This window comes from Meriones unguiculatus, chromosome 14 (assembly GCF_030254825.1).
Source record: "Meriones unguiculatus strain TT.TT164.6M chromosome 14, Bangor_MerUng_6.1, whole genome shotgun sequence".
Lineage (NCBI taxonomy): Eukaryota > Metazoa > Chordata > Mammalia > Rodentia > Muridae > Meriones > Meriones unguiculatus.
Genome location: NC_083361.1, coordinates 83681508 through 83709448, shown reverse-complemented (window position 1 = coordinate 83709448; position 27941 = coordinate 83681508). Strand labels below are relative to the sequence as shown.

General features: G+C 37.2%; 1 protein-coding gene across 1 annotated transcript in view; it reads left to right on the top strand.

Annotated features, from left to right (window-relative positions):
- The window catches only part of Acer3 (alkaline ceramidase 3), a 79185-nt gene that overhangs the window by 8664 nt on the left and 42580 nt on the right, over positions 1-27941 (top strand). The window contains exons 2-3 of the mRNA XM_021627093.2: positions 23678-23788; positions 26442-26494. Of these exons, the coding sequence (XP_021482768.1) occupies positions 23678-23788; positions 26442-26494 (164 nt within the window). The remainder of the gene's footprint in view (positions 1-23677; positions 23789-26441; positions 26495-27941) is intronic.

Below are 27941 nucleotides of genomic sequence, written 5' to 3'. Positions count from 1 at the left end.
CTCTGCCTGGGCTTAAAGGCACATACTACCACTGTTTGGCTCTAGTTTTTTTATTTTTGCTTTTTCTTTTGTTTTGTTTTTTTAGACAGAGTCTGGCTATGTAGCACAGGCTGACCTTTGCAGCCCACACTGGCCCTTCTGACTAGTGGGAATATGTGCATGTGCCACCATGCCCGATTTACACATAAAGCATCTGATCCACATCACTGTCAGTATTTTGCTTCAGTTATTTTCACTTTAACTGTTCCTGTGAATGTATACTTGCATGTCATGCTATCTAGCTTATTTATTCTTAGTTCCGTCTTTTCACTACCCTCCCTCTCATGCACACTACTCTTTTTCAAAACTAGCTGTTTACATATGCATTATACATCTGTCTCTTTCATTGTTCATATTGTTCTATGAGAGATAATAATAAATTGTCTTTTGAAATTTTGAAGTTTGGATTGGCTATTCAGCAATATGTAATTGAAAATAGTGTTTGAAGTTGAGTTTTGAGTAATTTTAATTTCCTATTGTGTAAAATTATATCCTACTTTTAAAAAATTTTTTTATTTAACTTTTATTAATTACACTTATTATTAATTACATTTATTCACTTTGTATCCCCCCATAAGCCCCTCCCTCCTCCCCTTCCGGTCCCCCCCTCCCCCCCTTTCTGCATGCATACTCCTCCCCAAGTCCACTGATAGGGGAGGTCCTCCTCTCCTTCTTTCTGATCTTAGTCTATCAGTTCTCATCAGAAGTGGCTGCATTGTCAGGGTTCTAGGTTATCTCCATGAATAGTCCTTGGTTGGAGTATGAGTCTCTGGGAAGTTCCCTGTGTTCAAATTTTCTTGTTCTGTTGCTCTCCTTGTGGAGTTCCTGTCCTCTCCAGCTCTTACTATTTCCCACTTCTTACATAAAATTCCATTCACTCTGCCCGACAGTTGGCCATCAGGCTCAGCATCTGCTTTGACAGTCTGCACGGCAGAGGCTTTCAGAGGCCCTCTGTGGCAGGTTCCGAGGTTGTTTCCTGTTTTCTTCTTCTGGCTTTCAGAGGCCCTCTGTAGCAGGTTCCTAGGTTGTTTCCTGTTTTCTTTTTCTTCTGATGTCCATCCTCTTTGCCTTTCAGGGTGGGGATTTTATTTAGGGTCCTGTCTTTTGCTTAGTTTGTTTAGATGTACAGATTTTAGTGGGTTTATTCTATGTTGTATGTTTATATGAGTGAGTATATACTGTGTGTGTCTTTTTGCTTCTGGGACAACTCACTCAGGATGATCCTTTCCAGGTCCCACCATTTACTTGCAAATTTCATGATTTCCTTATTTTTCATTGCTGAGTAATACTCCATTGTATAGATGTACCACAGTTTCTGCATCCATTCTTCAGTTGAGGGGCATCTGGGCTGTTTCCAGCTTCTGGCTATTACAAATAAAGCTGCTACAAACATGGTTGAGCAAATGTCCTTTTTGTGTACTTGAGCCTCTTTTGGATATATACTTAGGAGTGGTATGGTTGGATCTTGAGGAAGCACTATTCCTAGTTGTCTGAGAAAGCGCCAGATTGCTTTCCAGAGTGGTTGTACAAGTTTACATTCCCACCAGCAGTGGAGAAGGGGTCCCCTTTCTCCACAACCTCTCCAGCATGTGTTGTCACTTGAGTTTTTCATCTTGGCCATTCTGATGGGTGTAAGGTGAAATCTCAGGGTTGTTTTGATTTGCATTTCCCTAATGGCTAATGAGGTTGAGCATTTCTTTAAGTGCTTCTCTGCCATTCGATATTCCTCTACAGAGAATTCTCTGTTTAGCTCTGTTCCCCATTTTTTAAGTGGATTACTTAGTTTGCTGTTTTTCAGCTTCTTTAGTTCTTTATATATACTGGATATGAGTCCTCTGTCAGATAAAGGGTTGGTGATGATTCTTTCCCAATCTGTAGGCAGTCGCTTTGTTTTGATGACGGTGTCCTTTGCTTTACAGAAGCTTTTTAGTTTCATGAGGTCCCATTTATTGATTGTTGCTCTTAGAGCCTATGCTGTTGGTGTTCTGTTCAGGAAGTTTTCTCCTGTACCCATGAGTTCTAGGGTAGTCCCCACTTTTTTTTCTAGCCGATTTAATGTGTCTGGTTTTATGTTGAGGTCTTTGATCCACTTGGACTTCAGTTTTGTGCAGGGTGATAAGTATGGATCTATTTTCATTTTTCTACATGTAGACATCCAGTTGGACCAGCACCATTTGTTGAAGATGCTATCTTTTTTCCATTGTATGGTTTTGGCATCTTTGTCAAAAATCAGGTGTCCATAAGTGTGTGGGTTTATTTCTGGGTCTTCTGTTCGGTTCTATTGATCCACCATTCTGTTTCTATGCCAGTACCTTGCAGTTTTTATAACTGTTGCTCTATAATACAGCTTGAGATCAGGGATGGAGATACCTCCAGAAGATCTTTTATTGTAGAGGATTATTTTAGCAATTCTGGGTTTCTTGTTATTACATACAAAATTGAGAATTTTTCTTTCCAGGTCTGTAAAGAATTGTGTTGGCAATTTGATGGGAATTGCATTAAATCTGTAGATTGCTTTTGGTAAGATGGCCATTTTTACTATGTTAATCCTGCCAAGCCATGAGCATGGGAGCATGGGAGATCTTTCCATCTTCTCATATCTTCTTCTAATTCTTTCTTCAGAGACTTGAAATTTTTTTCATACAAGTCTTTGACTTGCTTGGTTAGGGTTACACCAAGGTACTTTATGTCATTTGTGGCTATTGTGAAGGGTGTTGTTTCTCTAATTTCTTTCTCAGCCCTTTTGTCTTTTGTATACAGGAGTGCTACTGATTTTTTTGAGTTAATTTTGTATCCGGCCACTTTGCTGAAGGTGTTTATCAGCTGTAGGAGTTCCCTGGTAGAGTTTTTGGGGTCACTCATGTATACTATCATATCATCTGCAAATAGTGATAATTTGACTTCTTCCTTTCCCATCTGTATCCCCTTGATCTCCTTCAGCTGTCTTATTGCTCTAGCAAGGACTTCCAGCACTATGTTGAAGAGATATTGAGAGAGTGGGCAGCCTTGTCTTGTTCCTGATTTCAGTGGGATTGCTTTAAGTTTCTCTCCGTTCAGCTTGATGTTGGCTGTAGGCTTGCTGTATATCGCCTTTACTATGTTTAGATATGTGCCTTGTATCCCTGATCTCTCCAATACTTTAAACATGAATGGATGTTGGATTTTGTCAAATGCTTTTTCAGCATCTAGGGAGATTATCATGTGTTTTTTTTCTTTCAGTTTGTTAATATGGTGGATCACATTGATGGATTTCTGTATATTGAACCACCCCTGCATACCTGGGATGAAGCCTACTTGGTCATAGTGGATAATATCTTTGATGTGTTCTTGTATTCGGTTTGCAAGTATTTTGTTAAGTATTTTTGCATCAATGTTCATAAGGGAGATTGGCCTGAAATTCTCTTTCTTTGTTGAATCTTTGTAAGGTTTAGGTACCAAGGTGACTGTGGCTTCATAGAATGAGTTTGGTAATGTTCCTTCTGTTTCTATTTTGTGGAATAGTTTGAAGAGAATTGGAGTTAGCTCTTCTTTGAAGGTCTGGTAAATTCTGCACTGAAGCCATCTGGTCCTGGGCTTTTTTTGGATGGGAGACTTTTTATACCATACTTTTTTAAGTCTTAGAATATGAGACTAAAAAATAAGAAAAAAGTGTAGTACTTGTTTGTAAGCTGTTTTATCTTCCTAGAATTTTATAAGCATCATTCAATTGATCTCTATAATGTATGCATAATAATCAAAAGAGGTATTTCACTCACTGAAAGTGAGTAAGCAGCTTAAAGTTGAAATAATTTGTTTGCAGAGCTGGGAACAGTCACTGACTCATCCTAGATGTGAACTCTTAGGTCTTAGACATGTTCTGTAATTTCTCACAACAGACTGCTTTTAACAGTAGTGACTAGGTAAAGTTAAAAGGGCAAAGCAGAACTACAGAATTAAACATAGTAAAATTTTGATATTAGCATTGACTATACACATTGATTAGCTTAAACTATTGACCCTTTACCTCTATGACATGTCATTTCTTTCCTCTGATAATAACTAAGTCATGAGGTCTGTTTTCTTTAGTGCTCCTGTCATCAATCACCCAACTCTTTATAGTTCATGTTGGCATGGCTTTTCTTTCCTACCTTTTAATTTTTGACCTATCTGTATATTTTTACATTTAAAAATATAAAGAACTTTTTCTGTAGGATTTATAATTGACTCATATTCATTTTTGTCATTTTAACAATTTCTCCTTAGTTTTTGAGACAGCATCGTATTTTATAGTTCAGGATGGCTTTGAACTGAGGATCTTCTTGTCTCAGCCTCCTGTATACTGGATTATAAGCATGACTCACCTGGCTTAAATCTCTGCCTTTTCATCGGCATATATTGTCTGTTTATAGGTAATAATGACATTATTAGTATTTTTTTTACTGTCTTTTGCATTTGTTCTTTGCTTTTATTCCTCCATTCTTTTCCTGTTGTCTTTTGAATTAATTTAGCTTGTGTTTATACATCAGATATTTTGTCTGGCCTAATAGCTTCTCTGGTGTCTCTATTATTGCATTAGAGGTTGCGCTCTTAGGCATGTTGGGCCTTTTGACATTATTACAAGATGTGGCATCCAAATAACTTACAAAAAACCCCCAGAACAAATGAACAACAATGAAACAAAACAAAACAAAACAAAACGAAATGCTATGTAAGGGGCTTGTACGATGGCTCGTTAGGTAAAGTGCTTGTAGCACAAGCTTGGCAACCTGAGTTTTTCCCTGAACCTACATAAATATGGAAGAAGAGACCTGACTTCACAGAGTTGTCCTCTGGCCTCCACACATATGTTGTGGCATTCACACACACCCCTTCCTTCATCACATACCACACAATAATAATTTTAAAACATTCAATTTTAAATAAGTTTAAGGTATTTTTGTTGGGTTACGTTCATAGCTGTCCTAGAGTATATGCTAGGTAAATTTTCTATCAGTGAACTACACCCCAGCCTTTTTTTTTTTCTTTTTAGTCTTAACATACAGTCTCACTCACTAAGTTGTCCAGGCTAGCCTTGAACTCACTTTGTCACCTAGGTAAGTCTTGAATTTTCTACTCTCCTATCTTAGTTGCCCAACTAGTTGGGTTTACAAGCCTAGACCCCAGGCCCTGCTATGCACATTGTTTTTATATTCCCAAGTGAAATAATTATTGTTTCCATCGTGTCTTTATTTGTTTCTTTTACCTGTAACAAGGTCATTATGAATCAGCTCTCTTGCTTTTCTAGGCTAGTGAATGGTTACTCTTTTATTTCATGTAGTTGTGAGTAGGTAGCCCCTTAAGTATGTCACAGAGTCACAGACCTGGTGCTCATTCCTGAAACTGTTCAAGGCCTCAATCCTATTCCAGTGTCTGCATTGCATCTCACTCTGCTATGGTACCAAAACAGGCAATTCATGCCCTTTTCCTTATTCTTTTGGGGCAGTCATAACCTGGTTACCATATTGGTTTTTAATTTCCTTTTGTGCCACACTCCTCAGAAGGATCTTGAGTTTTAATATTGTTAGAGTTAAACTGTGTATTTAAGAATGTATTTATTAAGCCTTGGGGTTGGCACATACCTTTAATCCCAGCATTGGGTAGGCAGAACCAGGTGGACCTCTGTGAATCTGAGACCAGCCTGGGCTACAGAAGGCATTGGCCAGGGCTATCTAGATTACATAGTGATACCCTGTCTTGGGAACAAAAAAAAATATTTTTATTGAAAATTTCCAACATGTTTATGTATGTGAAGTGCAAGGATTTTGGGACTGTTTACATATTGCTAAATAGCTATTTGTTTTCTCTTGGCCAAGAACTTATATGTTTTTAAAACTAGTAGGTAGTTTGTTTGTTGTTTTTTTGTTTGTTTGTTTTTTGTCTTTTTGGTTTTTTGTTTTTCAAGACAGGGTTTCTCTGTGTAGCCTTGGCTGTCCTGGACTCGCTTTATAGACCAGGCTGGCTTCTAATTCACAGAGATATGCCCACCTCTGCCTCTTTGAGTGCTAGGGTTACAGGTGGGTGCCAACATGCCCTGCTTAAAACTAGTAGTTTTGTTGCATGTAAATATGTGGATAGTTGTATGAGATAGGAAAGTCATCTAGTAGCATACTGAGTCACAGCTTTGTAAGTTTGCCTATTTTTCTAAATTAGTCAGAAAAGCATAGGTTTTTCCTTCTTCTATCTTTTTCTAAGCACGCTTTCTTTAACACTTTGGGCTTCCCCAACATTTGGGCTCCTTACTTTCTGTAAAGCTATCCTTTCTGTCATGTGTCCTTCCTGCCAACTTAAACAGCATGGTTTTATTTTCCCTCTTTCCTCCAGTCGTCTTCTCTGGGCAGCTCCTGAGGTTCACAGGTTGCCTGTTCTCAGGGCTTTTATTTTAAACCCTAATGAAATTGTTCCTGAGCTTAAAAGATGACAGTTGAAGCAGGATCAGCATAATAGGAGTGTAGTGTTGGGGTGTTCAACATGATCTGCCTCGGCTCCTTCTGATGTGCCCTCAGCCGTGTAAAGCTCGTACTTTATGTGGTACTGTCGTTACACTTTGGACAGAGCACAGTTTCATTGCTTCGTGTCTGTTCACATGGTCTTTTCTCGTGTGTCCTACCCTATCCTGCCCTCTACTTAATTAATTCAGCCTTATTTTGATTTTTCTCCTAATTTTAAAGTTTATTTTAGTTTTTTAAAATAGTTTTCATTTCTAGAGGATTAATTTTTTCCACATTTGTCTCAATGTTGGTAATAATTTTTCTTTTGTGCTTGTTTTTTATTGTTACCTTTTATTTCTTTAAACATTATAAAAATACTTATATTTAAGCTTTTTTTTCATCTTTGTGTGATTCTTTACTTATTTTTTTGCTGATGCTTTTTTTTCTAAGTTTTTTTTCCCCCGGGTGTGTGTATGTGTGTGTGTTAGTGTGAATTTATGCCACTTGAGTCCTGGAGCCTGTGGAGGCCAGAAGATATCCCCTGAATTACAGGGGATATTGTGAGCTGCTCAGTGTGGGTGCTGGGAATCAAAATTAGGTCCTCTTCAAAAGTAGCCAGTGTTTTTAACAGCTGAGCCATCACTCCAGCCCATTTTGCTGATTCTTACACTTTGCAATATTATACACTTGATTTTTTAAAAAAATTTTCTGTGTGTGTGGCCTGCATGTATGTCTGTACACCACATGTGTACTTGATGACCATGGAGGTCAAAAGAAGGTATAATATTGCCCAGAACTGGAGTTATAAATGGTTGTGAACCATCATGTAGGTGCTGGGAACCAAACCTGGGTCTTCTTCAAGGGCAACAAGTGTTCTTAATCATTGAGTCATTTCTCTAGACCCAATAAATGATTCTTTACAGCAATGAAGAATTCTTCAACAGTAGTATTTCTCTGATGATAAAGCATACAAATAAATACATTTTAGAAGTTTAGATAAGTTCAGGATTATACATATATACATATAGTTTGCTCTCCCTTTAGAATTATTAGTAGAGATTAACACCTGTATTTTTCATCTGTATTTGATTTCCCCTTTTTTTCCCAATTTCGTATGATAGGAGGAACATAGCTTGTTGTCTTTGACATGAGGTTAAGTCCAGATATTCCGTTATAACAGCTATACAACATGGAGCATGTAGGGTTTGATTTTTCAAAAACCTATTTTATTCAGGGTTTGTAAACACCTCTACCTCCCTTGCAACCCATTGACCTTCAGTAGGAGAGAAAGGTCAATAAGGATGGGGAATGTGGACCTCTTTGGACGTAGTTTCTTGGGGCGATTTTTTTAAGGATACCAGCAGTCCAGTCAAACAGTTAACAATAGCAGTAACCAGTGGCAAACACTGGTAGCTGCATTAATCAGGAGCAAGGACACGTTTAGCAAAAACATCACAAAAAAGCAGCAGCAGCCTACTGGAAGGGATCTCTGGAGCATTTCTCTTTAAAACCTTCTCAAAACAAAGCCAAGCGTAGTAATGCGAAGCCTGAGATGTGAAGCATAGCCAAGCAATGCAAAGCCTTGTGGTTCAGAGCGGCCTCAGTCTGTGGGCTCCTATTTACCTTCTCAGAGTAGAACCAGGATGTACAGCTGGCAAAACCCATGCCCCCTGCACAAGGCACTTTCCTGTTGACAGGGATCATGTGACTCTCACAAGGCTGTTTACCAGCTATGGACAAAGCATTCACCCATCCTATACTTGGGACTACAATAAAAACATATCCACACAACACAACCAAAACTTCTACTACAGGAGCAATTTATATGCTTTCTCTGGAGATCAAGTTCTTTGGTAAGTAAAATAAGGATAATAACACCCAACCCACAGATGGCATTTTATATATCAAAGGATGTCATATAAATCAGTTACTATTGTGATTCCAAAAATATAAAAACTGTGTCCTTTGCTTTTCTTTAACTTGCATTTTGTTCAATTTAATTCTGTTTATTTTAAGTAAACTGTAAAGTGCAGTATTTAGATTGTAACTTAATGAGAAGACCAAGAAAATATTTATTATGTGTGAGTTTGGTAATACTGTTTCTTTAGTTGGATCCCAGAGAAACCTGTTCCATACCATGGTTCACTCGACTTGGCTGACCTATTCTGTTTTCTTTGGTTTTCTATCAAGCAGTTGTCTTTCTGTACACCCCAGACCTTAAGCTTGGTCAATGAATGAATACCTTAGGAGAAAAAAATATCTTCTTCCAGTGAAACTTGGTCCAGAAATTCTGATAGAAATAGCCTAAGTTCATTTGGGGGATTTTAGAATTAAAATAAATAAATAAATTTAAATTTATAATTGTTAGGGTTTTCCCCCACTACTTAGGAATTAGATTTAAATTAAACACCTTTAAAGAGCTTAGTTAAGTAAATTCAGTAAATTCATAATCCCTTTTTTTTTCACTTTTTGCTCTTTGAAAATGAATACTTAGCTACTCATGCTGTTGAAGACAGAAACATTGCTACACATAAGCAATAAGTTGCATATTTTCAAAGGAATTCCACAACTTATTTCCTGTGTAAATGTATATAAATCTAACTATTTGGTTTTGTTATTCATATTCACAAGGAAGCTGACTAATAAGAATTATTTTATTTGGTGTATAACTTCAAAAATGTTTGAAATACATTGAATATAGCTAGAAGGGTAATGATACTTAATCAGATACATTTATAATACAAACTTATAGTCATCAATAATGAAGAGAATAAAATCTTTACTAATTTTTAAAATCTTTACTACATTTAAGTAACTTATTTTACTTTAAAATGCTAAGTCAATAGTTTTTTTGTTTTGTTTTAAAGCTGGGCACGTTGGCACACACTTGTAATCCCAGCACTCAGGGAAGAAGAGAAGAGGCAGGTGGATCTCTGTGAGTTTGAAGACTGCCTGCTCTACAAAGCAAGTCCAGGACAACCAAGGCTACACAAAGAAACACTGTCTTGAAAAACAAACAAACAAACAAACAAACAAAAAAACAAAAAAGCTTTTTTTTTTAATAAAATAAGCAAAGGCTTACTGAATTTTTTTATTTTCTAAATTATTTAACAGCTACACACACACACACACTTCACAATAACATAAGAAAAAACAGTTCATTAAAGTAGAATTAGAATAGACATTTTAAGATTAAAAAATTATGTATACATGAGTAATACATAATACATAAAGTGGCCGTCAGAGGTCAGAAGAGGGCAGTGGATTTCCTGGAGCTGGAGTTAGAGGTGGTCCATCTGACATGGCATTGGGAACCAAATTCAGGTCCTATGCAAGAGCAGCACAGTTTCTTAACCACTGAGCCATTTCTCCAGCCCTGAGAATAAAAATTTTGTAATTGGTATCCTCGTGTGTGAATCCTGACATTTCCTTGAGATTGTTTGGTTTTTAAGACAGAGTTTCTCTGTTGTAGCCCTGGCCACCCTGGAACTAGCTCTGTAGACTAGGCTGGCCTTAGCCTCAGAAATTCACTTACTTTTGCCTCCCAAGTGCTGGGATTAAAGGCATGTGCCACCACTGTGAGAATTTTGTTTGTTTTGTTTTTAAACATAGAAATGTTATGTGAATATGTTTTTGTTTTAATCCCAAGTAGGAGATATAGGGTTGTTTTAGATTGCCCATAGCAGCTGACTGTGATTTGCCTCATGCTCTACTAGAGGCATGTTTTTGCCAGCCAAGGCTAGTTTACATTTGGAATTCTGGGGACTCCACAGAGGAGACATAAATGCCAGAGCCCCAAGAGAGGCACTCTGAAGGGGCAATTGGTGCTTCCCCTACTACTGCTGCTGCCCCTGCTGTTACTGATTGCTGTTTGTTCCTGCTGCTGTTGTTGATTGCTGGATTGCTGGTTGCTGGTTGGAGAGATTCTGACAACATGCCCCAAAGAACTCGATGCCCCTAATGAGCAGAAGTAGTCTGATGATATCAACACCCCCTTTCCCCTCTTTTTCTCCTAGCTAGTGTTGAGGGATTAGAAGGGATAGGGATGGTGTAGTGGGTACACCACTGCCTGGCTGAGATCTTTTATATAAGACAAATTGCTTAATTTTTGCTTATCAATATATTATAGGTTTAGATAAGGAATGACTTCCCAAAACTCTAAAGTAGCATATAAATGCTGGTTAATGGCTTAACATTTTGCTATAAATTCAGGATATGTTTGTGCATCCTGGAGGCAAAGGTGGGTGGATCTTTGTGAGTTCCAGACTAGCCCCTGATCTATATAGTGAGACCCTGTTTAGTTTTTTTTTAAGTCTTTGCTATCTTTCAAATTCAAATTATCTTCCTTTTTGCTTATGAATTGAAAACTTATTTTATTTTCTTTTAAAAAATGTTTGTTTTGCTAAAAGCTTTACTCAGCACAATGCTTAAATTCTGTAATAGGTGTTCATATATTATAGAGTGAAGAGATGGAGATGTTTACTCTCTTAGCATCAACATTGTATATTGCTGTTAAAACTACCCTCTTATTGGTAAAGAGATAATTTTATCTATATTTATAGATAGGCTCATTAGCATAGGAGATATTACCTTAAATCCTCAGTTATTGTGCTGCTATAATAGGTATGAAATTGTTTCAGATTTTGGAAGCAACATAGTACAATTATTAAGCTTAGTCCTAACTTTGAATCTACTTCTGTGTTTTCATTAGTTGAACAACTATGGACAAGACATTTTTTTTTCTTTTGAGCGTCAGTGGTAAATGAGTACTCTCATACATTTAGGATTGCTTTGGGAAGTGAATATCAGTGGTTGTGAATATATTTATTATAAGCCAGGAAACAGTATAAGATGTAGACACTTTTTGTTTTATAAAAATATGAGCAGGTTACATGGCCTGTTTTAATATTTGTGAAAATTATGGAAAATATTATTATAAAGATTTTACAGGCTTGAGTATCTGAAAGGACTCATTCATCTTCATGAACCATATTCATCATCAAGTTTTATTTAATGGAATACGAGAGGGCATAGCAAGAGGAAGGTCAGGTAGACATTGAAGCGATGGAAGATATCAAAGGACCCTAATTTGTGCACAGGTTTGCTTGTCTCTGAATTGAACCAGCGGTTCAATTTAGGTTTCAGGAGAGCTCCAGGTTGAAATTCTCAGTGGGCTATTTTGTGTTGCTACCCATGTAGTATGTAGTGTTTTCAAGATTTATGTCCGAGTGCTCTTACATATTCAGAAGTATATTTGAATAATCTAGTATACGATATGGAAAAAGGATTGAGCTTAATTTTTCTCAAGATCATTTTAGTTCAGTTACCTTTTACCATTTGTTAAATGTTTCTTCCAACAATTTAAAAAAAAACCCCAATGTTATTTTATACTACATTTTCAATCTACTTGGGTATATATCTGGACTTTCCAATCTGTCTTATTGTGTGTGTTACATTTGTGTTGGGCTTAAACTTAGTACTTTATGCATGCCATACAAGTGTTCTACCACTGATCTGTGTCTGCTGCCCTCTTTTAATTAATTTTTTATAACTCCCTAATTGCTTCAACTGTAGTTCTGATTTCTATATCTATACCCAAATTCTCTGTCACCAGTGAAAAACACTGCCAGATAGTGAATAGGACTTTGTACTTTTGTTTAGGGTCAACGGTGAAGAACATAATTTTAGTAGATTTTTTTGGGACCAGGAAGGGAACAATGAGAATGGTATGGTTTAAATATATTTTATGCCCACTAAAACGCATATTGAAATTTAATTCCCAATGTGGCATTGTCGTGAGTTGAGACTCTTTGGAAGTAATTAGGTTATGGGTGCTCCTCACACTGATCGTTTATCTTAAGACGGAGCCTGACATCTCCCTTACTATTGTGTACACCGCTCCTCGGACTTCATCAGCCAAGTTATGATGCAGCATGAAGTCCTTGTCAAGATTGAATTTACCTCCAGAACACTGAGGTAAATAACACTAGACACAGTGTCTAGTGTTCTGAAATTGCAACAAAACATGACAGGAAGAAAAGTAAAAAAGGGTTAAGAAAAGGGGCATTTAGTCAGGGCACTAGTTGGGGATGGCTTTTATGCTTCCCGTATAAATTCGGGAAAGCCAGCTGATATGGGGCCTTTGTCCCCTCATTTGTAACAGCTGATACTTGGTTTGGTTCATGCTCCTTAAATTTATAGGTTGAATCACTCATAGGTAGAAAAAGTGAAAACGATTGCATGTGTTTGAAGTCTTCCATAAGATTTTTTAAAAATACTTTGTGTGTGTGTCTACTTTGTTGATTGTGCCATTGACTGTTGTAGTAAAAATTGGAAACAAGTTAAATGTTGGTTGCTTAAAAGATTGTATAAACAAAATATGATGTAGCCTTATACTAAAGTACTGCACAGCTAATAAAATGAAATTAAATTGTAAGTACTAAAAACGAGATCATGGTTTTGGCTCATGTTCATCTTTTTATTTGCATTTTTTCATATCACTAAACAACCGAGATGTGGAAAACCTTGGAGTTGTATAATATAAAAAGTTCTTGTATCTGGAGCCATTTGTGAACCCTTTTTCTACCACTGGTATTTAATTCTGCTCCTTTAAATTTCTGATACTTAGTATAAGAAAGCTTCTTTGTTGCTAGGGAATGAAAGGGACTTTGCAAAAGATGATTGTTTTCAAGGGTTTGAGTTCTTGGAACATTTTTTTAAGCTTGAATCATCTATTGGATTTTTATTGTCATCTAAAAGCTGAAGTATCCAGAGCTACACTCAGAGCTACACTAGAGGCTTTCATGACTTATTTTTTGTTGTTGTTTGTTTTTTGTCCTCCTCTGTCATGATTAATGACCCACAAAAGACTTCTAGAATCCTCTGCATATAGATTTTCTTTCTACTGCTGCAACTGAATTTTTTTCTTTCAAATGCTAAGGATTGAATCCATGACCACCACATGCTAGGCGGGTTTCTGTCACTGATCTACATTTCAAGTGGAGCCAACTCTTTTAGACAGAAGTACATTATGGGAACTTTTACTAAGAGAGACTCTCCCACTCCCAATCCTGGCCAACACTGAAAGATCTGCCAGACTGTGGGAGTGTGTTCATCTAGTGCTGTATCTGGTTCTTCTCAAACTTTATGCTCGTAGGATCTCTTCCTGCTCTTAAAAATTATTCAGAGGGCCGGTGAAATGGCTCATTGGGCTAAGGTGCTTGCCTTGTGAATCTGACTACCTAAGTTGAATCCCTGAAACCTGTTAGGTGAAAAGAAAGACCTGACTGACTTCACGAAGTTCTGACCTCCACAGGCGGACTGTGGCCCAGGTGCCTTCCACACACTTCCTGCACATTGTGACACAATAATAATTAAATTTAGAAATAAGAATGATATCCCTTATATATTTTAGAAGTCTCTAGCGTTAGGCTTAGTAAAAGTCAGCTGGTTCTCCCTTTTACTTTGCATTTAATCTATAATACTGTTTTGGTTCAAGTCTATAAAAATACTAGGTTTTAAACACAGGTGGCTGGTAGCCTTTCTCAATAACTGTGGATGCTCTTTGATACTATACTAAGACCTGATAAGTTGTAGTCTTCTGGTTAGTTCAAACATAGACCCCCATGTCTGTATCATTGATCTGATCATTGTTCATGAAAAAAGTTAAACTCATATTTTAAAAGTCTCATGAGTGCTTTGCCTAGAGAACAGCCTTGTAATCTGATGACTACATACTTATATGTAGCAGTTCTTTATGTAAATTTTACTTAATGATAATTTCATGACAAAGATTAAACAAATGTACACTCAAGAGTTAGGAGTATAACTCTTTTAAAAAATTACAGAAATTCAGTTTTACCTGAAACCAGTTTATCCACTAACCTCCCTATCTGCCACCTCACCTAGCTAGCTGATCAGGGTCTTCTTGGATTCCAAACCCAGAGTCTAAACCAGAACTTCAGGTAGGGACTCCTAGTACCAGTTCATTTATAGTTACTAAGCATGCTTTCTTCAACCTCAGCTATCATATGGTGTTTCATCAGGTAATTTTCTGATTTTACAGTATATTTGGTCTAAATACGGATGCCTAAACTTTAACTACAATACCTTCCTATAATGTAAATATCCAAGAGAGTGCTGTGTTTATTGCAGCTGATTCTAATTTTCACAACACAGAATCTTGGTTTGGTGTGAGAACTGGCCAGGAGAATGTAGAAATCTGGAAGCTCTATAGCTTGCAGCCATTACACATAGGGAGCATCTCTTAAAAAGAAATTCTAGGTAGTATCTGGGAGGAGATTCTACTCAGCAATTCATCCTGTAGGTTAGTACATACACAGATTAAATATATATATATTTATATAAATATAAATATATATATATATATATATATATATATATATTCGAAGGGCTGGAGAGATGGCTTAGCACTTAAAAAGCACTTGCTGCTATTGCAGAGGATCATGATTCAGTTCCCAGCAACCCACATGGCAGCTCATAACCATATGTAACTCCTGTTTTGGGGGACCTAGCTCCCTCTTCTGGAATCTTTGGACACTGCATTACGTGCTATATGTATACAACAGGCAAAACATTCATACACATAGACAAAACACTCATACACATAAAATAAATTTCAAAAGAAATATGTTCTAAATTATGTTTATTGTATTATATAAAGCAATTAAGGAATTCTCGAGAAAAATATCCTTGTTTTACTGTTTGGTGAACTGTGAATGTTATTCTTTAGTTTAAAAACAGTTTAGTTTGAAAAGAATTGCTGCTTTAAAACTTTATGTTTTTCTTTTAAAAGTATGTCCAATGGAGCCAGGTGTGGTGGCGCATGCCTTTAATCCCAGCACATGGAAGGCAGAGGCAGACGGATCTTTTTGAGTTCGAGACCAGCCTGGTATACAAAGTCCAGGACAGCAAGGGCTCTGTTGCACAGAAAAACCTTGTCTCCAAATACAACAAAACAACAAAAAAGTATGTTCAATGATACTGTGGTGATTAAATAATGTTCACCTGAAGTTCATGTCCATTTGGCTCCTCAAAGTGTGACCTGATCTGAATATAGAGTCTTTGGGGATATGATTAAAAATCTTGGGATTAGCTTATACCGAACTAGGGTGCTTTAAATTCAATAACTGGTATCTTTGTAAGAAGAAGAAATCACAGTAACGTAGAAGAAAACAGACTAAAATGGAGGCAGAGATTGGAATAATGTATCTACAAACCAAAGAGTGCCAAGAAATGCCAGCAGCCACTCAGGAAAATGGGGACAGTTTTTTCTTAATGCCTATACAAGGAAACAATTCCGCTGATACCTTGATTTAAGGTTTCTAGCCTTTTCAATAAATGGTAAAGACACCAGACTATGGTAGTTTGTATGGCAGCCCAAGGAAACAAGACATGTTCACAGTATTTTTAAACGACTTCAAATAAGAAGCTTTTAACATAATTTTATTTATGTGCATGTTAGTGTGTATGTGCCAAAAGATTAATTATACAAACTGTAATATCTCATACAGAGTGATAATCTGCAGTTCTTTTTTAAAAAGCAGTGGTAGGGGGCTGGGGAGATGGCTCAGTAGATAAGAGGGTGTACTGCTCTTGCAGAGGACACAATTTCATTTCTGGATCCTTCACTGGGTGGCTCACAACTATCTGGAACTCAAGCTGCAGAGGCATCTGACTCTTCTGGCCTTCACAGACACCCATATACACATGCCCACATGGAGACCCAAATACATACACAGAATTTAAAAATAAATCTTTACACATTAAAGATAACACTGATAATTTTATTTTTAAGTTTTGAAACCTAGATTACTAGATTAGAGTCTCAAAGAATAACAGGAGTCAGGAAAATATTTTCCCTCTTGTGACTACTATATGATAAATTTTAAAACTTTTGGGGTTGTCAGGATGGTTCAGAGGGTGAGTAAAAGCTCCTGTTGCTAAGCCTGACAACCCACGTGTGATCTTGGACCCACAGGGTGGAAGGAGAAAACTGAATTCCGCCTGCAGATTTTAACATGCACACTTTGGCATTCAGGCTCCCTCTGTTCACCTACACAAATAAGTAAAAGTAACAAATTAAAAAAATTTACATGTTTTAAGGCAATTTAGGAAATTATTTATACCAACGTAAAAGCTTTAATGAAAACAAATTATAAAAGTATAAATGGTGCCATTGGTTAAATTTTAGTAGTATTAAATTGTCCCATCTTATTAATTAAACTTCAAATGCATCATTTTAAAAAGATTTAGTTTTATTTTGAATTTTGTGTACATATTCAAGTATGAGTGTAGGTGCCTGAGAATCCAGAAGAGAAGCGGTCTGAAGAAAGTACCTGATCCTCTGGAGTGGAGTTGCAGTTAGTTATGAACCCCCATTATGGGTGCTGGGAGCCAAACTTGGGTCCTAGGGAAGAGCAGTGAGTGCTCTTAACCATTGACTCATCTCTCCAGCCCCTTATGCACTCCAATTATAAGTAAATGTAGAGTGAGTGAAAAAGTATGATGACATTGGAGTTGATGTATGAAATTGTTACATCAAATAAAATTGGGAGAAAAAAATTATTCCATTAATTGTAATTGAACACATCTAAAATAATGTTTATTAGGCTTATTTTATTTATAGTTTTTATTGGCATTATTTTATGTGTATGAATGTTTTGCCTGTATTCATATCTGTGCACCACTTGTGTGCCTTATGCTCTTGGAGGCCAGCAGAGGGCATTGCATCACCTTTGAACTGGTGTAACAGACCAGTTTTGAGCCACTATGTGGGTGCTGCAAATGGAACCCAGGTCCTCTGGAAGAGAAACAAGTGCTTTTAAGCACTGAACCATTTCTGGTCCCAATATTTATTAGCTTTTAAGTATTATAAATTTGATGCTAGTTTCATGTAGACTATTGTTTTTGTGTTCCTTTTTAGCAGTGGTTTTCAACTTGTGGGCTATGACCCCTTTGAGGGTCACATATCAGCTATTTACATTGTGATTCCTAACTGTAGCAAAATTACAGTTATGGAGTAGCAATGAAATGATTTTATGGTTGTGGGTTACCACTGTAGTAAAGGGTCGGGGCAGCTTTAGAAAAGTTGAGAACTGCTGCTTTATCGTATCTCTTCAGAAAGTAACACTAGCACATGTTACGCACTCACCACTGCATGTAGCTGGTCTTTGCTACTTTGTGGGTTCTTCTTTTTTCCACCCTTTATCCCCCCAGTTTCACCCCTATTAGATAGGAAAGAAAAAAGGATAGAGGGGAGAGAGAGAGATCCGTGAGTCTAATTTCTTTCTTTCTTTCTTTCTTTCTTTCTTTCTTTCTTTCTTTCTTTCTTTCTTTCTTTCTTTCTTTCTTTCTTTTCAACAGCTACTAACAAATCTCAGCAGCCTCCAGAAACAATAAACAACAAACAACCCCCCCCATCCCCTGCCTCTTGGGGCCCTAGTATTGTATCCTCTCCGAAAAGTTCCCAAACATCACACAATCGCAGCAACTATCTGAAGCTGGCAAAACCATGCCTCTGCTAGAGGAGAAGGCAAGTCACAGTTGGCTGCAGTGGGCAGTCCGAAGCAGCTCCATAGCCCCACGCCTGAGAGTAAAATGAAAGCACATTCTTGAACTTCCAGAATTGTCACATATGCTTGGAGGGTGGAGGACGACTTATAGGAGTTATTCTTCCCTTCTACCGTGTGGCTCCCAGGAACTGAACTCATGCCAGCAGGCTAGGAGTCAGGACAGGTGCCCTTATTCTTTGTGCCAAATAGATGACCTTGTAGTTAGAACCTTTTACCATTTGAGTGAGTGAATGAATATAAGGCCACTGCTCTTGGATAATAAGACATATAGTGAAAAGAGATCTCTACACAAGGTAATTCGGGCTGAGTGCTAGATAAGAGGTTAGAACATGGGACTGGAGAGATGGCTCAGAGGTTAAGAGTGTTAAGAGCACTGGCTACTCTTTCAGAGGTCATGAGTTCAATTCCCAGCAACCTATAATGAGATCTGGTGCCCTCTTCTGGCATCAGGTCTACATGCAGACAGAACATTATATACATAATAAATAAAACTTAAAAAAAATTAAAAAAGGTTAGAACATTATGGGCTATAAGAAGAGCAGCTGGTTTTCTGTAAGATTGTTGGGAAAAAAATCTTCGCCTAATATCAGTAGATTAGAGCTGGGCTCTAAAAGTTTTAATTAAAATGTCAAGGAAGTTGGGATCATCAAAATAATCATTTTCAGAACTTGTCATTTCAGTGTGCCTCTTCATTGCTCAGCATGGTTTAAAAACTTTTCCTTCTTGACCTGTGGATAATTCTTAATATTTTCATTCAACAAATATTCCTCCAGTGAGTTGAGAACCATCTTCCCTTGTTCTTCTGGATCATGTGATCTATTTAAAGTCTTTTCTTGTTGTTTAGTGTTCACCTTGGCCCTTTCTAAGGCAGAGTTGGATACAGACAGTACTTTTCTGCTGAGTCTCCCCTCCCCTGTAACCTCCATCTTATCATAAGGTCAGAGTTTTACTCAGTCATGACTGATGTGGAGCCTTGGCTCCTCTCTTATCTCCTTACTTGTATTTCTTCAAAAGCCTAAAATATGCTTCCATTGCAATTTAAAATGTGTATTTCATTTTTATAGTGTATGGCTTTAAAATTTTTTAAACTGTGAAAAATACTTTTCATAAGTCAAGGTGTGGGTTTGCTTTTGTTTTTTGTTTTACTTTTTTATTTTTAACTATCTGCATTTGTTTATGTACCTATGTGGGTATGTGTATAAGTGCAGGCACTCTTAGAGGCCAGAAGGCATTGCTTTTGTTTTGTTTTGAGAAAGGCCTCTCTACATAGCCCTGGCTGTCCTGTACTAGACTAGGCTGGCCTCAGACTCACAGAGATGCACCTGCTTCTGCCTCCCAAGTGTTGGTATTAAAGGTGTGAACCACCATGCATTCCCCGGAAGACACTGGATATGCTGAGACCGAATACACACACATATATGTATCATCTCTACTGGCTGGTTTTGTGTGGCAATTTGACACAAGTTAGAGTCATCAGAGAAGAAGAAGCCTGAGTTGAGGAACTGCCTCCACGAGATCCAGCTGTTAGGCATTTTCTCAATTAATCAGTGGAGGAAGCACAGCCTATTGTGGGTGACTGGTAATCCTGTGTTCTATAAGAGAGCAGGCTGAGTAAGCCATGGGAAGCAAGCCAATAAGCAGCACCCCTCCACGGCCTCTGTATCAGCTCCTGCCTCCAGTTTCCTACCCTGTTTGAGTTTATGTCCTGACTTCCTTTGGTGATGAACAATATGGAAGTGTAAGCTGAATAAACCCTTCCCTTCTCAACTTGCTTTTTTCGTCATTGTGTTTTGTCAGAGCAATAAAAACCCTAACTGAGACACCATCTGATCATATTTCCTTAATATTTAATTGTTTGAATATTGTTAACTTAACAGATTGTCAAACTAAGATGTTAGCTAATAAATTGCCACCATAGAACAGCAGGTTGACTACTATAGAGAGATTAAATTTCAAGATCTCTCTGTCCTCTTTCAGCTCTGATGTCATAGGAATTTTTAGCATTACTTGGACATTTCATGAAAATATTTGCAAAATGAAATTTGAGGAAGCTACAGGTAACTTTACAGCTTTCACATAGCTCATTTGCTGGCTGTTAGAGAGCTTTTCAAAGCATCAGTAAAGCACAGTGGGTGTTTTTTTGCAGTTTCACTAGGTTTTAATGCCTCTGTATTTTGATCCTTAGCACTGGGAGATGCTTATATAGTCGTAAGTTCATCTAAACTCCAAATTATAGAATCTAGTCACCTCAGGGTTCTATTTTGCCAGATACTGGGCACTTAGCCTGCTGAACATAGTAGCTCCACCTACTGTCATGCTAAAACAAAACATCTTGCTTGTGTATGTTCATTCGGAGTTCTCCTCTAAACTTAGTAATTGCAGATTGTCCTTTCTTCCATTCTTTCTTCCTTTCCATATATATAAGTTTCTTTATAGTCATTTGACTACAATACATGACAGAAACAATTTGAACACTTATTTTGGTTTCAGCTTGTTGTAGGGTAGGCATGAAGGCCTGGTGGACCAAGAAGCAGAGTGCATGACAGAAATCAGGGGCTAGGCATAACCTTCAAGGGCTTGCCCTTGATGGCTTGTTTTTACTAGCTAAGCCCCATCTCCTACACATTCTAGAGCTTTCCAAGAGCAGGGGACCATGTGGTCAAATTATGAGCCTGTTCTGCTCCAATTCAGTACTCATTCTATATACTACCTTTAAGTGTTCCTTTGACAACTAGCAGAGGTTAAATTCTGTCAGTGGAGGGCAGTAGAGATACACAGCAAGGAGGAAGGGCTTTTCTTAGTGTTTGTGTTCTGGTTAGGCAACTTCTTGACATTAGTAGCTCCTACAAGTGCAGGAAACTTCTCCAGTACCCAGGTCCAGAGCTTAATCCAAAGCACATAGTAGCCAATTGGTGGTCAACTTTTGCTGTCACCTTAGAAGGCAGATTTCTGGGTAAGGTAGGTGTGTGTGTGTGTGTGTGTGTGTAACAGGGTCTCACACATCCCTGGCTGGTCACACAGCAGCTTCTCTACTGTTCAGTGAACCATGGATGATGTTCTGCATCTCAGCTCTGAAGAATCCTCTTTTGCTGCTCTACCACAGTGGATAAGGATAGTAGCTCTGCTCTCCTTACACCAACTCTTCCTTTATTCTACAAAGTTCTCTTTACTTCTTAACAACTAGCTACTCTTGATTTCTTCTTTTAATTAATAATCTGGCCTTGAAATTTTGAGATCCTCTACCTCTGCCTCCCAAGTGTTAGGATTACAGGTATATTATACCAGGTGACCTGGCTCCAGTTTATTTATTTATTTATTTATTTTTATTTTTTGAGACTGAGTCTCATGTAGCCCAAGCTGGCCTTCAGTTTACTATGTAGTCTAATCTTAAACTTTTTATCTTCATGCTGAGTGCTGGAAGTATAGGCATGTACCACCATGCCTGGTTAGTGGGATGTTGGGAATCAATTCCTAGCATTTAGTGTTTCATGCATGATAGGCAAGAATGCAACCAACTGTAGTACATCTTGGACCCTTCAGTAATTCTTTATTGTCAACATTTCCTGTTCAAATTGCTCCATGGTTTACCAATTATGGTTAGAACCTGATTAATAGCAGTTTTTAATAATAAAAATGCTTTAAGTCTGCAATCATGTGTATTATTTTTGTTTAGTAAATCCAAATTGGCTATCATATATATAATTCCTCATTAAAAGAGCAATTTTTATGTCTATTTTTGTCAACTTTTTAATTTTCTTTTGCTTCATTGCTCCCACCCTAACCTCAGGGCTGAGGACTGGACCGGAGTGTTGTGCTTGCTAAGCATGCACTGAGCTATAAATTCCAACTCCAAAATCAGCTTTTTAAAAACACAGGGCTGCAGACTTGGCTCAGAGATTAAGAGCACCATAGCGCTTGGAGAGAGCCAGGGTCCAATTCCCAGCACCCACATGGTGTCTCACAACCTCCTGTACCCCTAGTTCCAGGGGACCTGATGCCTTCTTCTGACTGCTAGTAGATATCATCTGCAGATGCTTGTCCTTTATGTGAAATAGCATTATATTGTCATATAATATGCACAAATCCTTCAATATTCATCAAGATCTGCTGATTATTATAATAGCTAACACACTGTAAATACTGTGTAAGATTGTATTATCTAGTTACTATACGTTATTGTTGAGGAAATATGGACAAGAAAGAGTATGTGTTTAGTATACACACTTAAAAAATATTTCCAGTATGTGGTGAGTTGAATCCACTAATACAGAATTCAGAGACACATAAGACCAACTGTGCATGGGTATTCTTTACAGTATTACATGTAATCGAGTTAACCTAATATCCAACAGAAGACTGAATATTACCATTAATATTCAGTTGACCCATTTGACTAAACTCTAGCACAGATTTTCTAATACTACTACCAAATAACTGACAACCTTTCTGACTTTCAAATTGCTTATTTTTTCATGGAGATTTCCTGCAGTTTTTGGCTTTCCTGCTTTATTTGCAGCTGTGTCATCACTGATGTTTGACAGCAGTCCTTTACTTTTACTTTTCTGTGTTGCAGCTCCTGTTTCTTAGATTTTTATCTCATCTTTTCTCATCGTTAATGTCCTTATTTTGGCTCATTAGATTAGCTAGTTGGTTCCAGAGAAAAGATGTGTTGCAAATATACTTTTTCAATCCTTGATTATTTAAGAAAGTATCTCAATTTTATGTTTTCAATTATTTGATAATTTATCTTATTAACTATATTGAAATTATTCACTTGAAACATTAATAATGTGATACCCATCTCTACCTATAATAAAATTTGTATTATCTAATTATTTCTTTCCTTGTTTTCCTCACTTTTGTAACCTGGTTTTGTTCTGCTACTCATGTTTGAACTTTGCTTTTATTTTTTATAATGTTTTATTTATTTGCATACATGCATGTGCAGCCCAGAACACATGTGGAAGTCAGAAAACAATGTGAAGGATTCTTCCACCATATATATGGACCCCAGGGTTTAAAATCAGGACACCTTTTTTCCTTGTTGAGCTTTTTTGCTGTACTTCAGAAATTTTTTGAAATGAGAACAAAAGTCATATAAGATCATTGCATTATAGACAAATTAAATTTTAAAAATCTGTTGTCTCATATCCTGGAAACTAAGAACATTACCAGAAAAATGAAATATTACAAAACATATAAAATGTGGACTTTTTGTTGATTGCTTTTCAATTGTACAGCCAAAATTATTCATTATTCATATAATCATTAATTATTTTATGTTATAGTATTTATATTATCACTCACTCTGAGCAGCATTGGTATAGATATCCATCTTTAGCTAACTTATTGTTGTATGTGTGAGATTTTTCTGGGATCCTTCTCTTAAATTACTATACTCTAAAACACTCTTAGTTTCATTTGTCAGAAAATATCTTTTTTATTTTATTATTTTGAGAAATTTGTATTGAATGAAGTACCTTGATATCTTATCACAGTCTCTCAAAGGAATTCCTTATTTAACTATTCCTAAAGACCAAATGAAATGTCCTTAAGTGTTACTGGTTAATCTAAATGTCTTGTGTTTTTCTCTTGTAGGGAATACAGTGAGTAACCTGATTATGATCATACCTCCATTTTTTGGTGCAATTCAGAGCATTAGAGATGGACTGGAAAAGCGGTACATTGCTGCTTATTTGGCACTCATGGGTATGTAGAATACTTCATCTGAAAACAGTGTGCAGTTTGCATGTGGGTGGTTATGCTCATTTATTTCTAAATGCAGTTACTGGTATACAACTTGAATACACTTTGAGCTGAAACATTAGAGTTGAAACTCCTCATACCTTGACAATGACTTGAACAGCACTTTGGAGTAACTTTGAAAAAGTTCAGACTTTTTCAACTGTACAAAATAGAGGTAATAAAATAAACAGATGTTTTTCTATCCATCGTTGTCAAATCAGAAGTTTTTCTTATTTGCTTCAGATCTTAACTTTCTCTTTTTAAAGGAAATATACCACTGCTGCTAAAATAGAAATTTCCTGTGTGTTTCTGCCTGTTTTTTTCCCTTCTTTTCCCCTTTCTTAGTCCAGCTTTTTACCCTAAGAGCTAAACTCTATCTTAAATTACATCTTAAAATGCTCTTATGTTTATGCTGTATATATCTTAACCTCTGAAATAGTGTATAGGTACTGAGCATGGTGTGAAATGCTTATCATCCCAGCACTTCAGTGACTGAGGCAGGAAGATCGAGAGTTTGAAACCACCTTGGTATATGTAAGCAAGACTGTGTCAACAAAAAAATAAAATAAAATAAAATAAAATAAATTATATAACGTTTTTGTCAGAAAAACAAGATCTAAAAAATTGTATCAATGAAAGCTCAAGAGCCTTTTCTACTTAAACATAGTTTGTAGCATTCTGTTATCTTTTGGATGCTTTAAAAAAAAGTTAAACATTATTGCATATAAAAAATAAATATCATCGATAGCTATAGCTATGTAAAAAACTGACAGAAGGGGGCAGCATAAACTAAGAATCTTATAAACTATTCATAACCTTTATTCTGAATAAAATAGACTTCCCTAACCTGAGGAGAACAGTTTCTTTCCATACAAAACTACTTTTTATCTCTTTTTTCTCCCTTTAGTTTTTTTGAGACAGGGCCTCTCTGTGTAGCCTAGGCTGTTCTGGACTCATTTTGTAGACTAGGCTGGCTTTGAACTCATAGAGATCTGCCTCCCTCTGCCTCCCTGAGTGCTGGGGTTACAGGCATACACTGTGCCTGGGTCAAATTTACTTTTTAAAGGAAAGCAAAAGCAAAGCCTTTTGGTTGAAAGTAATTCTTCTCTCAGCTCATTTAAAAAGATGTTATAATATAACTTTTCTAACTTGAGCAAACAGTCTCAAATGGAGAAATAAATGGCCAAAGCCATAACATATGAGAGATAATGTCCATAAGATGGTGAAATAAGAGTCTCTATGAAAGCTTCACAATTCAGTAAGAAGCTGAGCAACCACAGTGGCACCTGAGGCCTCAGAGGATTATCCTGAGAGTGCACACCAATGCCTAGTTGAAGGGACCCTCCACCAGGGGCTCGGGATGGCTCTGCTTCATATGCCACATATTCAAAAGAAGTCACGCATATTAGAGCAGCGGCACAGAGGCTTATCTGTCTCCCGACATTGGTCTTGAGAGTGAATCTGAATTTTACCCTTTGCTTGGCTCAAAGCTCTGATCTATCTTATTGTAGTTGGGGAACTGTCCGAATTCTGTGAGGAATTGCTGGGAGGTGCACGCATGTCTGGGCCACCAGCGTAGGTTCAACCATGACAGTCTCATAACACATCTTGAAGCAATCAGTGTCAGCTTCAGTTCCTGTTGCTGCAGTCAGAGAACTGTCACATCTCTGGGATGTATGGACTATTGATAACAGTATTTATTATAAAAGTCCTACCGAGCTTACAAAGCCCACTTTTTGGCCAGAAAATTGAAAATGTCTTTATGTCTTTTCTATACATACCTCTGCAATTATTTCCTAAATACATAAGTTATATATAAAGTATTTTAGAAAGGAACCTGAGTTAGAATCCCTTCCTTATTACTTAATAGCTGTATGCTGTGTGCAATTCTTTGTTGTCAGTGAATTACATGAAGGCCAGATGGTAACTGATAATGGTTCTATAAAGATGAAGGACCCAGGGCTTATATAGTGGTCAGCACATTTGGCATCGCATAAAACTTTCAGTACATAGAACTATTATTTATGACAAAGAGACACAGCCCAAAACTGCCACCAGGATATGATATGTTCCCTTGGATCCTTGACTATGCCGCAGAAAGAATTACAGAATAGGTCAGAATGAAGCAAAATTAGTGTATTAAGTATTTACACATAGAGACTGCAATACACTGAAGGCTGTCAGGATCTAAAGAAAGTTCTCAAGAGAGTTGCATTTCAGATATTTATAGTAGTTTTGTATATATGATATTGTGGCTCTCTAAATTATATTGCTAGGGTTTATGGATCAGAGAAGTACAAGGGAGTGCTAAAAGAAGCTGACTATCTATGCACATTAAAGCTTATCCTGAGCATCCAGTACTTTATAGAAATAATAAAGTATTGTTGGTCTAGTCAACTACTTATAGAGAGAATTTTAGAAAAACTACTCTGCTTGTTTTCTTCTGTGACAAAGTCCTCAGTCGTAGCACTAACTCAACATTATCTGTATTTCGTCACAAGACCTTAAACTTCTTTTTCCTCAAAGCTTACTACTTTAAAATGTCTTATTGTCTTCTGACAATATGCCCCCCAAAGAATTTCTTGCCAATCTTTTTATTTGTCTGTCTTAATTTCAGTGGTAGGAACAGGATCCTGGTGTTTCCACATGACTCTGAAATATGAGATGCAGGTGAGTAATGGCAAAAGTAAGTGATTATATATAGTAAAGGATAATAAAAGTGGGGACTTGTCATCTTTGAGGTTTTTCACTTCAGGTCAAAGAACTCAAACCATATGAAGAAGTAGTATGGCTTTCTGTGTATCTATGCTAACTCTATGCAGACATAGGTAATTTTAGAACATCTTTAAATAAGACAGTTACATGGAGGTATCCTAAAAAGTCGTAAGCAGTTCACAAAAACATTGTATTCTTAGCTGCCTGCAGTCTTTCATGGATCAGTGGCATCCATTTGGATGGAATGGGCCTTGTTGAGTTGCTGTCTTTGCTGCGAAAATGTTCTATATCTAGTCCTTTGAACCTTTTGGCTTATCATCACTAGCTCTTTGATTCTGCCTGTAGTTTAAACTCATAACTTTGTACTAAGATTTGCAATCTGGCCCTTACCAGACCCATCTTTGTCCTTGCTGTTTATGGTATTAGAAATGAACACAGGCATGGCACATCTAGGCAAGTACTTGACCAGCCCCAGCTTCAGGCTTATCTGAATAAATGATATATGCACACAGAAATGTCAAAACAAAATTATTATTGTTGTCATTTTAGTTTTTGAGACAGGGTTTCTTTGTGTAGCCCTGGATATCTTGAAGCTCAAAACTGATTATTTTGTATGCCAGCTATAGAGAGAGGACCCAGGTTTGGTTTCCAGCATTCACATGGGAGTTCATAACCATCTGTAACTTCAGTTCCAGTGGATCCAGCACCCCTTTCCAAACACAAACATAGTTGCATATAAGTACATGAAGGCGCAAAACACTGACACAAATAAAATAAATCAGTTTTAGAAACTAAACAAAAAATTAATAAGCAGTAAGAAGACTGAGAAAGGTGCTTGCTGCCAAGTCTAACCTGAGCGTGATCCCCATGATCCATACGGTGGAAGAAGAGAACCAACTTCCATATTTTGTTCTCTCACTCTACACACGTGCTGGGCATATGCATGATCAATAATATGCTCCTCTCTGCTAAATAAATGAATAAAATTAAAATGAACAAATGGGGGCCTTAGTGATAACTCAGTCAGTAAAGTGCTTGCCATGCAAGTATGAGAACCTGAAGTCGATCCCCAGAATCCACAGAAAAGTGCCAAAAGTGGTAGCATATGCTTGTAATCCCATACAGAGACAGGCAGAGTTTTGGTGCTTTATGGCTAGCCGATTTACACTAATTAGAAGCTCCGGATCAGTGAGAGGCCCTGTTTCAAAATACAAGATGGAGAGTGCCTCCACATGCAAGCGCGCACGCACACGCGTGCGCACACACACACACACACACACACACGCAAATGAATGAATGTTTATATTTCTGTAAATGTAGTCCTTTTAAGTAAGCCACAAACATCTGCAGCCCACACTTTTCTCCTGTGCTTATCATCACCTTATTGACATTTCTACATACT